General features: G+C 36.0%; 2 protein-coding genes across 2 annotated transcripts in view; one reads left to right on the forward strand and one right to left on the reverse strand.

Moving 5' to 3' along the window:
• The window catches only part of LOC136033972 (probable phospholipid-transporting ATPase IIB), a 128812-nt gene that overhangs the window by 33901 nt on the left and 81412 nt on the right, over nucleotides 1–13499 (forward strand). The gene's annotated exons all lie outside the window — the stretch shown is intronic.
• Nucleotides 3424–7101, reverse strand: LOC136033970 (endocuticle structural glycoprotein SgAbd-1-like). Its single transcript, XM_065714999.1, has 2 exons — nucleotides 7021–7101; nucleotides 3424–3781 (listed from the first exon to the last, which is right to left on the reverse strand). Exons 1-2 carry the CDS (start codon nucleotides 7027–7029, stop codon nucleotides 3470–3472), a joined length of 321 nt encoding a protein of 106 aa, XP_065571071.1. The 5' UTR covers nucleotides 7030–7101; the 3' UTR covers nucleotides 3424–3469.

A 13499-nucleotide genomic window follows, 5' to 3' on the forward strand; every position in this document is an offset into this window, starting at 1 on the left:
ACGCGCTTTTTCAATAAGTTTGATAAGCTCTGCTATATGTTTAATAATTGTATATTTTGTTACGTTTGTACCTAAAGCGCGGAATTAGCTTTTGTATATTTAAGGAAACCTCATTTTAAGGAAAACGTCATATTTAATGAGGTTCAAAAGGAAACCTCATATAAAAGGCAACCTTATATTTAAGGAAACCTCATGAGAAGACGTCGTTTGTTGATTTTTATGGCACTTGGTATTAACCAAGTGACATATAGCAATCGCAAATTCTGTCGGTCTGTCTGTCTGTCGGTCCCGGTTTTGCTACTTTAGGCACTTCCAGGTAAGCCAGGGCGATGAAATTCTGCAGGCGTATCAGGGAACGGACCAGATTAAATTAGAAATAGTCGTTTTCCTGATTTGACCATCTGGGGGGAGAGTGGGGGAGGGGTCGTTAATTCGGAAAAAATAGAAAAATTGGAGTATTTTTAACTTACGAACGGTTGACCAGATCTTAATGAAATTTGATTTCGGGAAGGATATCGTGTCTCAGAGCTGTTATTTTAAATCCCGACTGGATCTGGTGACATTGGGGGGGGGGGGAGCCTGGAGGAAGAAACCTAAAATCTTGGAAAACACTTAGAGTGGAGGGATCGGGATGAAACTTGGTGGGAAAAATAAGCACAAGTTTTAGACACATTATTGACATAACCGGAACGGATCCGCTTTCTTTGGGATAGTTGGGGGGGGGGGGTTAATTCCGAAAAAATAGAAAAAATGAAGTATTTTTAACTTACGAACGGGTGATCGGATCTCAATGAGATTTGATATTTAGAAGGATATCGTGTCTCAGAGCTCTTTTTTCAAATCCCGACCGGATCTGGTGACATTGGGGGGAGGGGAGTTGGGAGGGGAAACCTAAAACTTGGAAAACACTTAATGTGAAGGGATCAGGATGAAACTTGGTGGGAAAAATAAGCACAAGTCCTAGATACATGATTGACATAACTGGAACGGATCCGCTCTCTTTGGGGTAGTTTGGGGGGGGGGGGTTAGTTCTGAAAAATTAGAAAAAATGAGGTATTTTTAACTTACGAACGGGTGATCGTATCTCAATGAAATTTGGTATTTAGAGGACATCGTGTCTCAGAGCTCTTATTTTAAATCCCAACCGGATCTGGTGACATTGGGGGGAGTTGGGAGGGGGAAACCTAAAACTTGGAAAACACTTAGAGTGGAGGGATCAGGATGAAACTTGGTGGGAAAAATAAGCACAAGTCCTAGATACATGATTGACATAACCGGAACAGATCCGGTCTCCTTGTGGTTGCTGGGGGGGGGGGCTAATTCTGAAAAATTAGAAAAAATTAGGTATTTTTAACTTAGGAACGTGTGATCGGATCCAAATGAAATTTGATATTTAGAAGCATGTCATGTCTCAAAGCTCTTATTTTAAATCCCGACTGGATCTGTTGACACTGGGGGGGAGAGTTTGGAGTGGGGGAACCTAAAATCATGGAAAACACTTAGATTGGAGGGATCGGGATGAAACTTGGTGGGGAAAATAAGCAGAAGTCTTAGATACGTTATTTACATAATTGGAATGGATCCGCTCTATTGGGGGAGGGGTAATTCTGAAAAATTAGAAAAAATAACGTATTTTTAATTTCCGAAGGAGTGATCGGATCTTCATGAAACTTCATATTTAGAAGGACCTCGTAACTCAGATCTCTTATTTTAAATCTCAACCGGATCCAGCGTAATTCGGGGGGTAGTTGGGGGGCGGAAATCTTAGAAAATACTTAAAACGGTGAGATCAGGATGAAACTGGATGGGAAGAATAAAAACCTGTCTAAGATACGTGACTGACATAACCGGAACGGATCTGCTCTCTTTGGTGGAGTTGAGGGGGGGGGGTAATTTCGAAAATTGAGGTATTTGTAACTTACGAAAGGGTGATCAGATCTTAATGAAATTTGATATTTTGAAGGATCTTGTGCTTTAAAGCTCTAATTTTAAATTCCGACCAGATCCTGTGACATGGGAGGGAGTTGGAGGGGGAAACCGGAATTCTTGGAAAACGTGAAAATTGGGGTATTTTTATCTTACGAATAGGTGATCGGATCTTAATGAAATTTGATATTTAGAAGGAATTCATGTTTCAGAGCTCTTATTTCAAATCCCGACCAGATCTTTTGACATTGGGGGGAGTTTGAGGGGGAAATCATCGAAAACACTTGGAGTAGAGGAATCGGGATGAAGCTTGTTGGATAGAATAAGCAAATGTCCTTGATACGTGATTGACGGAACCGTACTGGATTCGCTCTCTTTGGGGGAGTTGGGGGGAGGGGTTCAGTGATTTGGCGAGTTTGGTGCTTTGGACATGCTAGGACGATGAAAATTGGTAGGCGTGTCAGGGAGCTGCACAAATTGACTTGATAAAGTCGTTTTCCCAGATTCGACCATCTGGGGGGCTAAAGGGAGAGGAAAAATAGAAAAAATTAGGTATTTATAACTTACGAGTGGGTGATCGGATCTTAATGAATTTTGATATTTAGAAGGACATCGTGACTCAGAGTTCTTATTTTAACTCCTGACCGGCATTAAGCCTCTTATTTTCCTTTTAAATCAATCTGTTGATTCATAGAATTTTGTTAGATCTCATACCATATGATCTCTTGGCTCTTAGCTCTTCTTGCCTCGTCACAAGGGCCATATGAGCTCTTAGCTCTTGTTTACGTTTCTGCTTGGACGTTACCCAATAATAAACCTACGATGTTTACAAATCATTGTTACAAATCTACGTTGTACGTTACCCAATGCTAAAAAATACCATTTTTCTATTAAAAAGTGCAGATTTCGGAGATTTTTAGGAATTGCCTGAATCAGACTGTGTCAAACTATGTGTAGACAATGAACAAAACCCATATTTCAAATTTATACTACTTTTTGTATTACAAATTTGATTATTTTACCAATATTGAAAACGAATATTTGAGTTCCCTTTTATCCCAGCCATACCCCCTTCTTAACTGTCAGAACCGTGAGGTAGTTTCTTACCTATAATTGGAAAGAGTCTTTGATTTCCGCTTCCACGCCCCCCCCCCCAAAAAAAACAATCCAAAAAGTTATTCAATCTCACCATCTAGAAATGTCATGCATATTGTATGAAAAGACTATTAACTATAATAATTTTTGTTTTAGTAATGATAAAATTTGTCGATATTTGGAAGAAAGATTTCAGGTCCATATTCACAAAAAGACGACATATCTGCCCGAAAGGACCGTTAGATATGAAAGTTTTAACCTCTTACCACAAATATCTGTTGCGAACATGTTTTATTAAAAAATTATTAAAAATATATCTGAGCAAAATATTTGTTTACATAACGAGCTAGAGCCTGCTGATCATCTCAACTATTCATTTGCTGGCAAAATCACTAATTTAAATACCATTATTAAGCGTCTATTTGTGCATTGACTTTAACTTCTTAACTTATTGAGGGACTTTTGGTAAGTGGTCTCCCTGTGGCTGGAATCCATTTTCATCAGCTACATATGTAAGAGAAATCACGGTGCCGTCAGGTGCTGTGTAACTGAAAGAGCCTGTTGCGACAGTGCCAGGTTCGTCACCAGCTGTAACCTGTTTTCCAGTCTCTTCTGCCTTGATTCCGTTGCTGGTTTCGTATTTGTAAGCATAGCTACCATCTTCAGGATCTAGGTTGAAGTCTTGTGACAGTATTTGTGCTTCTTCATCACCTGCTGGAGCTGCGAAGGCAGCAGCAAAACAGAGAGCAATTGCAAATCCCTAAATTAAGAAGTGATTTAACGTTTGTCTAATATTTTATGTATACACGGTAGAGACATGAAAACAAACACGGCTGGAGAGCACTTTTAGGGGGAGGAGGTCATTATATTCTTCACAGTTATTTTGCGAAATATCTGAACTCACTGTTCCAATTTAAATGCCAGAAATAGGGTTAACGCTTTCAAATAGTGGTACAATATTGAAGAAAGTTACAAAATGAAATGTTCTGCCGTAGAACCTCAGAACAGGTTTATCAGCCTTGCCATTCCAAAATTTGGAATATATAATGAAAAATAATTGTTTGCTTCAGCAACTTTAAGCTAAGACGAGTATGTGAATATCTCCCTTCCCCTGACGAAAATCAAGGTTAACTTAATTTAATTGAAAAAATGTCTACAAAGTTAAAAGAAAGGTCTCAGCATAAAAAAGAAAAAGAAAAATATTCTACTTTAAGTAGATGCAACGAAGTTAATAAATTGCATCCTAATACAATGCGAAAAAAATAGATTAAACATAAATCAAATAAGAATACTAAACCTGGATCTGCAATTTTTTTTTATGTATCTCAATCAGTTTTGAAACAACAATTTCTGGATCTTTTTTTTCCATATTTACTAATCAGTTTTGGGTTACAGCATGTCCATGGTGGTATGTGGAGCAGGTATTTGGCAAAAGGAAAGAAGGTGGAATGGATTCTCACCTAATGCAATGCGTTTAGATAAAAAAAAAAAAAAAAAAAAGCCAAGTTCAAATTCTGTATCTGCATTCAAATTTTTTCCACTATACTTTCAAATTAATGACCCATAGTGAGATAAACTAGTGTGTGGGACAGTAGTGGGCCTAACAGTAAACGTACAGATTAAAATGTAAATTTAAATTAGATGTAAATTGTAATTGTAAATGCAATAGATTAAATGTAAATGTTACGCACAGACTAAATGATTATTGTACACGGGCCAAACAATAAACAGTAATCTTATAAATGGGTAAATTTGTCTGAAACAATAGTCTATTCGCATTGTTTTTAATCTTAATGATTGACACTATAGGCTTAAAAAATGTTTATCTTAAAAATGGAAAATAAAACATTTAACATTAAGTGTATCACGTTAATTTTTTTTAAACTTTTTATATTAAATAAATAGTTATAATATATCTATTTATTTTGGGTGAACATTTCTGTGAACCGAAGGGACGATGATCATTCTAACACAATACTTTCGCTGTCCCAGAACTTCTCGGGGTTTCCCAAGTCTCCCCGAAAGAATTATAAATAGGATAGCATTAAGATCCTCCTGAGGCATTGCTGGGGCATAGGGCGTCGATTTGATGTTTCGGTTGCTGAGTGTTTTACGGGAACAAATAGCAAGCTTTTCGCCCAACCATGCTGCAGCGGATATCGAACCTGGGTGCTAAGGATCGAACCTGGGTGCTGGGTGCTATTGCTAAGCAGAGCATCGATCTACTGTGCTACAACGGGTTCCGAAAGAAGATTGGGCTATCCAAATCTCTCCGAAAATTCACCTTAATAAAATTAACTACTTATGCGTAATGTTAAAGTTAATACATTTTTTAATGTTGGTTTCAGGGGAGATCTTAGAAAATTCAATTTTGTTTTGGGACGAAATCTGTCCAATGCAGCAATAAGTAAATTCCTTTTACTCGAAAGAAGCTAAAATTAAATGAAAATGTCTGAATAATTATTATGTTCAAATGAAAGATATTAATTGTTAATTATTGTTGATTAGTAATTATTCATCCGTTGATTATTCGAACTTTTTTTCGACAAGGGGCCAAGGAAGATTAACCTTTTTTTTTTTGAAACAGGGGAAGCACGTTATTATTAATTCAAGACACATTTAAAACGCCACCCGTTAGTCCTCAATTACATAGCTTGCTGCTTAGTTCTTCGCCTTGATAATTATAAATCGATCAATCTGTTTATTTTGGGTTATTTTTATAGTAAAGAAGTTTCGGTGAATTTACTTAAGTTTCAAATGTTTGAAATTAAATGCAGCATTTTTGTTTAAATTTATTTTTTTTCCTTATGAAAAATTCAGCTAGTTGTCTTTTAACCAATGGAAAAGAGCTGCACAGTGCACACATTCCTGGTGACAGAAGGGATCGGGGGTCTCTCTGAGACAGTGATTCCACTTTTCCCTGAATTTCTTGAAGTTTTCCCAAATTTTCATGAAAGAAGATTATGCTCTCCAAGATCTCTGCGAAATTTAATGTTAGTAAAACTAACGATTTATGTGTAGTGTTTAAGTTCGTTTATTTATTGCCGTTGATTTTAGGCGAGATTCTGGGTAACCAAATATTCTTTTAGGAGAAAACCTATTTTATGGAGCAATAACAAGTAAACTCTTGTTGAAAATGTTCGTAAAAATACTAGCAGAATATATACAATTTTATATTCTAGATCAATTTAATAAAATAATCATTAAATAAATATAACGTAATTCTCTTAGTATAATATAATAGTCTAATATAAAATCAACGAAATATTGTAACAAAAGGACTAAAAATAATGGCAAGCAATAAAAACGTTTTAAAATGGCCCTTTTTACTACACATATTTCTGCTCCATTTCAGTACGTTACATTCGCGACCGAAATCAAGAATTATAAGAGAAAAATAGCACATTCCCTCTGGAAACGAGGACAGTATTCTCGCACAAGAAGCATCTGATGTCCTCCCCTCCTTGTGAAAACATTTTTTACGTTGAAATATTTAAGAATCCGGAAGTTTTGGTTTTAAAATGGACTTCTCTTGGAAACTCCTCCTTGAGGTAGTCCCCTAGCCCTCTTTGAAGTTAGGACTGTTCGTATCTATTACACAAATTAAAAAAAATTGACATCAAGTTTTGATATTTTGACGTTAAGACGTACTATTGTCAGCTTTACGCCTGAGTTTTTCCAGCTTAGATAAATCCTATGATGCTAAGCTTATGAACTTAGATTAAATTATTTTATTTATATGATAAAAACTAAAAATTAGTTTGAAGTAAATTAGTATTTACCAAAAAAAAAAAAAAAAAAATGAAAATCAAAACGGCATCTTAAATACCTTAAAATTATTTCCCTTAAGCCCCCTATAATTGAAAAATAAATTGCATTTAGATTAATTATGTTATTTATGTACTATCTGTTATATTGTTTATATATATTATATTGCTGGTTGTATATATAAATGATGAAATTAATTTATATAATCATATAACATATAATTTTACTCACTGGGCTCATGATTGCTTCTTATGACTGTTACAGCTAAATAATCTCTACTGTGACTTATTGAATTTTTACTGTATATTGTATATATACACAGAATGAAGGTTACAGAATTACCTCAGTTTAACTAGTTACAGGTTTGACAAACCTGTTTAAAAACTGCATCAGTTAAATAATAGGGGCCTTCGACACATGTTCTTGTTTCTTATTCGTGCTTGAGGTCAACAAATTCTTCTTTAAGTTAGTTTTCATTTCCAACGATTTACTGGTACAGCCTACATCGAATGGTATTTGGCAGGTAGAATTTGGTGATAGAATACTTAAAACGAGCTTCTAATTATTTTGTGATTTTAAATGAAAGGGATTTCGAAATTCCTGGAGTTTCTTATCAAACCAAGAAACCTTCGTCAGTATTTCAAATGTTAAATGGAAGATAGATTTATTTTTCTAATCTCTACAGACTAGGGGAGGGGTAGTAACAACCTCAAGAATCGAGATTAGTCAGAAGAGACCTGACCCCTTTAAAATTAGAAAATAATGACCGATATATTTCATTATTTTTTGGAATTAATATATTTCGGAATTGACTTCTTTATGCGACTTAATTAACGTAATTTGAACGTTAATTTTAACGAAATTATTATCCAGTTCGGGTTTGATTCCTTCATATATTGTGGTTCTTGTTCAATTTGAGATTGACTTCTTTATGTGACTTAATTTTGGCTCGTTTAAAATTTTAAAACTTTCCAGTGGAAAGAATTATCCACAGAAGAAATATGTGCGAGCCATGCCATTTCGTTTGCGGACTGAATCTTAAAAGCAGTGATTTCTAAAAAATTGATTTTATTCAGCCGATAGCCAGTACGCATCAAGGCAGTCATGTACATTTTTCCCAGAGGAAATCCTAATCATCTTAGGTTTCTCAAGGTGATTTTTAAAAACTTGATTTTATTCAGCCGATAGCCAGTGCTAATGATACAGTACTCATCAAGGCAGTCATGTACATTTTTCCCAGAGGAAATCCTATTCATCTTAGGTTTCTCAAAATGATTTCTAAAAACTTGATTTTATTCAGCCGATAGCCAGTACTAATGACACGGTGCATATCCCGGCAGCCATATACATTTTTCCTAGAGGAAATCCTAATCATCCCAGGTTTCTCAAAGTGATTTCTAAAAACTTGATTTTATTCAGCCGATAGCCAGTTAATGACACAGTACACATCAAGGCAGCCATGTACATTTTTCCCAGAGGAAATCCTAATTATCACATTTTGAAATGGAATGACAGGAAAAGGTTTTAAGCAAATTTCGTGCGATTGAGGAGGCGTGGTTTACGTTATCAGTCAGGCCCTCGAAAATGTAGATAGTTAACTAATAACTCTAGTTTAAAATAGGCCCGTTGTCATACTTGCCCTTTCCGAAATAACTGCATCTTACTGGTGAAGTGGCTTAGTTTTTCTTGTAAATGCGATAGTTATAATATACTTCTTCAAAAGATTTGATAATATGTGTTGTTTATTTATTTATTTAAATACAGCTTAAGGGAAATTTTAACAACATAAAGTATAAATGCTGTGCAAAAGAAAGAAAGAGCAAGAGCTAAGAGCTCATATGACACTTGTGACGAGGTCAAAAGAGCAAGGAGCTCATATGGTACGAGCTCTAGCAATATTATAAGAATCAATAGATTGCTTTAAAAAGAGAATCAGATGCTTAATGCCATTCGGTATTTAAAATAAGAGCTCTGAGTCACAAGGTCCTTTTAAATATCAAAATTCATTAAGATCCGATCACCCACTCGTAAGTTAAAAATACCTCATTTTTTCTGATTTTTCCTCTTCCTTCAGCCCCCCAAATGGTCGAATCAGGGAAAACGACTTTATTAAGTCAATTCTTGCAGCTCCCTGACACGCCTACGAATTTTCATCGTCCTACAACGTCCAAAAGCACCTAACTCGCCAAAACACTGAACCCCACCCCCTAACTCCCCCAAAGAGAGTGGATCAAGTCCGGTTATGCCAATCACATATCTAACACATTTATAAGCGTTTTTCAAGATTTCCAGTTTCCCCCTCCAGCTCGTCCCAATGTCAACAGATCTGGTCAGAATTTGAAATAAGAGCTCTGAGACATGAATTCTTTCTAAATATCCAATTTCATTAAGATCCGGTCACCCGTTCTTAAGTTAAAAATACCTCAATTTTTCTAATTTTTCCAAAATTAACAACCCCCAGCTCCCCCAAAGAGAACGGATCCGTTCCAATTATGTCAATCACGTATCTATAACTTGTGCTTATTCTTCCCATCAAGTTTCATCCCGATATCTCCACTCTAAGCGTTTTCCAAGATTTTCGGTTTCCCCCTCTAACTCCCCCCAATGTCACCGGATCTGGTCGGGATTTAAAATGAGAGTTCTAAAGCACAAGATCCTTCTATGTGTCAAATTTCATTAAGATCTGATCACCCGTTCATAAGTGAAAAATACATCATTTGTTCTAATTTTTTCCAGATTACCCCCGCCCCCCAACTCCACCAAAGAGAGCGGATCCGGTCCGGTTATGTCAGTCACGTATCTTGGACTTGTGCTTATTCTTCCCACCAAGTTTCATCCTAATTTCTCCGTTTTAAGCGTTTTCCAAGATCCCCCCCCCATTGACACTGGATCCGGTTGGGATTCAAAATAAGAGATCTGAGTTACGAGGTTCTTCTAAATATGAAATCTCATTAAGATCCGATCATGCCTTCGTAAGTTAAAAATACCTCATTTTTTCTATTTTTTTAGAATTGACCCTTCCCCCCCAGTCCCCCAAAGAGAGCGAATCCGTTCCGGTTATGTCAATCACGTATCTAGGACTTGTGCTTATTCTTCCCACCAAGTTTCATCCCGATCCCTCCACTCTAAGTGTTTTCCAAGATTTTAGGTTCCCCCCAACTCCCCCCAATGTCACCGGATCCGGTCGGGATTTAAAATAAGAGCTCTGAGACACGATATCCTTCCAAAAAACCAAATTTCATTAAGATCCGATCACCCCTTCGTAAGTTAAAAATACCTCATTTGTTCTAATTTTTCCGATTTAACCAACCCCCACTCCCCCTCCCAATGTCACCGGATCCGGTCGAGATTTAAAATATGAGCTCTGAGACACGATATCCTTCCAAACATCAAATTTCATTAAAATCTGATCACTCCTTCATGAGATAAAAATACCTAATTGTTTCTAATTTTTCAGAATTAACCCTCCCCCTCCCAAAATCCCCCAAAGAGAGCGGATCCGTTCCGGTTATGTCAATCACATATCTAGGACTTGTGATTATTCTCCCCTCCAAGTTTCATCCCGATCTCTCCACTCTAAGCTTTTTCCAAGATTTTACGTTTTCCCCCCAACTCCCCCCAATGTCACCGGTTTCGGTTGGGATTTAAAATAACAGCTCTGAGAGACAATATCCTTCCAAACATCAAATTTCATTAAGATCCGATCACCCGTTCGTAAGTTAAAAATACATCATTTTTCTAATTTTTCCGTTTTAACCGTCCCCCCACTCTCCCCCAGATGGTTAATTCGGGGAAACGACAATTTTTAATTTAATCTGGTCTGGTTCCTGATACGCCTGCCAAATTTCATCGTCCTAGCTTACCTGGAAGTGCCTAAAGTAGCAAATCCGGGACAGACAGACTGACAGACAGACAGACAGACAGACCGACCGACAGAATTTGCGATCGCTATATGTCACTTGGTAGATATCAAGGGCCATAAAAGCTAAGAGTAAAGCATTTTATGTTTCTATACATACAACATGTAAAAAACAGCAGTATACAATGTCGTCCCCCCCAATTATGTATTGACCTGATAAAAACCTGATGATATATATATACATATATATATATATATATATATATATATATATATATATATATATATATATATATATATTAGCAGAATCTTTCAGTGAAGCATAATTGAGACCCAATAAAGCCCAATAGGCTTTGTTTTTCTGGTAAGATATCAGTTTCGGATATCGAGATATCGCTTAGATATCGATGTCGATTCGAATTTCTATTTTGCACTTGAAATAACAGGATCAGTAATAATAAGCTAATAATAATGTAAAGTACAGTAAATACTTTAAAGTCACCCAAATAAGTTGTCTATATAGTGTATGTTTGAGCTGGGCAAGGAGACTTAAGTGAGAACAGAGCAGAGGTTAAACCTAAGAAAAGGCCTACATTGCAAAGGCCCCTTGGATGGTAAACTTTAAACCGGTTGTCCTTCAAATTATCTATCTTTACTCATTCCCTAGATGACTGGGGAAAAGTCGAAGAGTACAAAACAAAGTTTACTTCTTTCTAAGATCAGATAGGGAAGGGAAAATGATCCTCTTAAGCCGCGTTTCCGTCTGGTGGTTTGCGGACAATGCAAATCAGCCAATGAACAAGTGTTTTTGGCAGTCTCATGCGTTGATTTTGTAATTAAAACACAAAAGGAAAACGTGGTGTTAGTCTAGCCTGTTTTAAAGAAAAAGCGATTATTGACAGTAGGAGCCACCTAGCTTAGGACCGTTAAATAAGCACTAGCTGGATCAAATTGGATCAAATTAATATTTGGCTCGTAGGATGACGGAATATGAAGTATAAACGATTTAATATTAGTAAAATATAGTATTTCTTACACTTACAACATGCGTTTGGAGCAAGAGTGGTATTGAACTTTTTCTAAAAAGCGTCGAAACGTCATAGTGACATACATTGTATGTATTTACCATGTCTACGCGTAGCATTAGACCTGACGGAGCATAATATTGCTTACCGCGTGCAGCTTATCAGAAGATTTGCTGAATGCAAGTTAGAGACTATGTAAAAATGGCGACATGACTTATGAAAGATAGCCATGATTGTGCCATCTTCACAATGGCACGAGTTAGAAAGCTGAACGTTGAACGGCCTAGATTTTGATCAGATAAAATTTTCTGAAACCTGTAAGAATTTCGTTTGATACAAGGTAGAAGTGAGATGTGTAAAGGAGGTAAGGCGACTGAGATTCATGAGTCATGACGTTCAGTCAGATTCATGACGTTCTTCAGTAAGTTCGATAACCTGTGCTATATGTTTGATAATTGTATATTTTGTTACGTTTTTACCTAAATCGCGGAATTAGCTTTAGTATATTTAAGAAAACCTCATTTTAAGGAAAACCTCATATTTAACGAGGTTTAAAGGGAAACCTTATACAAAAGGCAACCTTATGTTTAAGGAAAGCTCATTTTAAGGAAAATCTAATATTTAACGAGGTTTAAAAGGGTACCTCGTATCAAAAGCAACCTTATATTTAAGGAAACCTCATTTTAAGGATAACCTAATATTTAATGGGGTTGAAAAGTAAACCTCAAATAAAAGGTAGCGGTATATTTAAAGAAACCTCATTTTAAGGAAAACCTAATATTTAAGGAGGTTTAAAAGGAAACCTCATATAAAAAGGCAACCTTATATTTAAAAGGAAACCTCATTTTGAGGAAAACCTCATTTTAAGGAAAACCTCATATTTAATGAGGTTTTAAAGGAACCTCATATATAAGGCAACCTTTTATTTAAGGAAACCTCATGAGAAGACGTCTTTTGTTGGTTTTGCACGTTTCTTCTTGGAAGTTACCCAATAATAAAACTACGTTTTCTTACAAATCGTTGTTACAAGAGTACGTTGCACGTTACCTAATACTAAAAAGTATCTTTTTTTCTATTAAAAAGTGCAAATTTCGAAGAGATTTATGAGTTGCCTGAATCAGACTGTGTCAAACTATGTGTAGACAATGAAGAAAATCCAAATTTCAAATTTATACTACTTCCTGGTATCATTCTATCAATATTTAAAACGATTTCCCTTCCCTACCAGCCATACCCCCTTCTTGACTATCAGAACCATGGAGTATTTTCATACCTATAATTGGAAAGAGTCTTTGATTTCCCCTTCCGCCCCCTCCCCCCAAAAGACCGCTGGATATGAAGGCTATAACCTCTTACCTCAAATATCTGTTGCAAACACGTTTTATTAAAACATTATTAAAAATATATCTGGGCAAAATATTTGTGCCCGAAAAGACCGTTAGATATGAAAGTTCTAACCTCTTACCACAAATATCTGTTGCGAACACGTTTTATTAAAAAATTATGAAAAATATATCTGGGCAAAATAATTCTTTACATAACGAACTAGAACCTGATCATCTCAACCATTTATTTGCTGCTTTTGGTATATATAAGGAAAGCTCATTTTAAGGAAAACCTTATATTTAATGAGGCTTAAAAGGAAACCTCATATAAAAGGCCACCTTTTATTTAAGGAAACCTCATGAGAAGACGTTGTGGTGTTGGTTTTGTATGTTTCTGCTTGGACGTTATCCAATAATAATCATACGTTGTTTACAAATCGTTGTTACAAATCTACGTTGCACGTTACCCAATACTAAAAAGTATCGTTTTTCTATTAAAAA

The sequence above is a fragment of the Artemia franciscana genome, chromosome 12 (genome assembly GCF_032884065.1).
Source record: "Artemia franciscana chromosome 12, ASM3288406v1, whole genome shotgun sequence".
NCBI classification, from domain to species: domain Eukaryota; kingdom Metazoa; phylum Arthropoda; class Branchiopoda; order Anostraca; family Artemiidae; genus Artemia; species Artemia franciscana.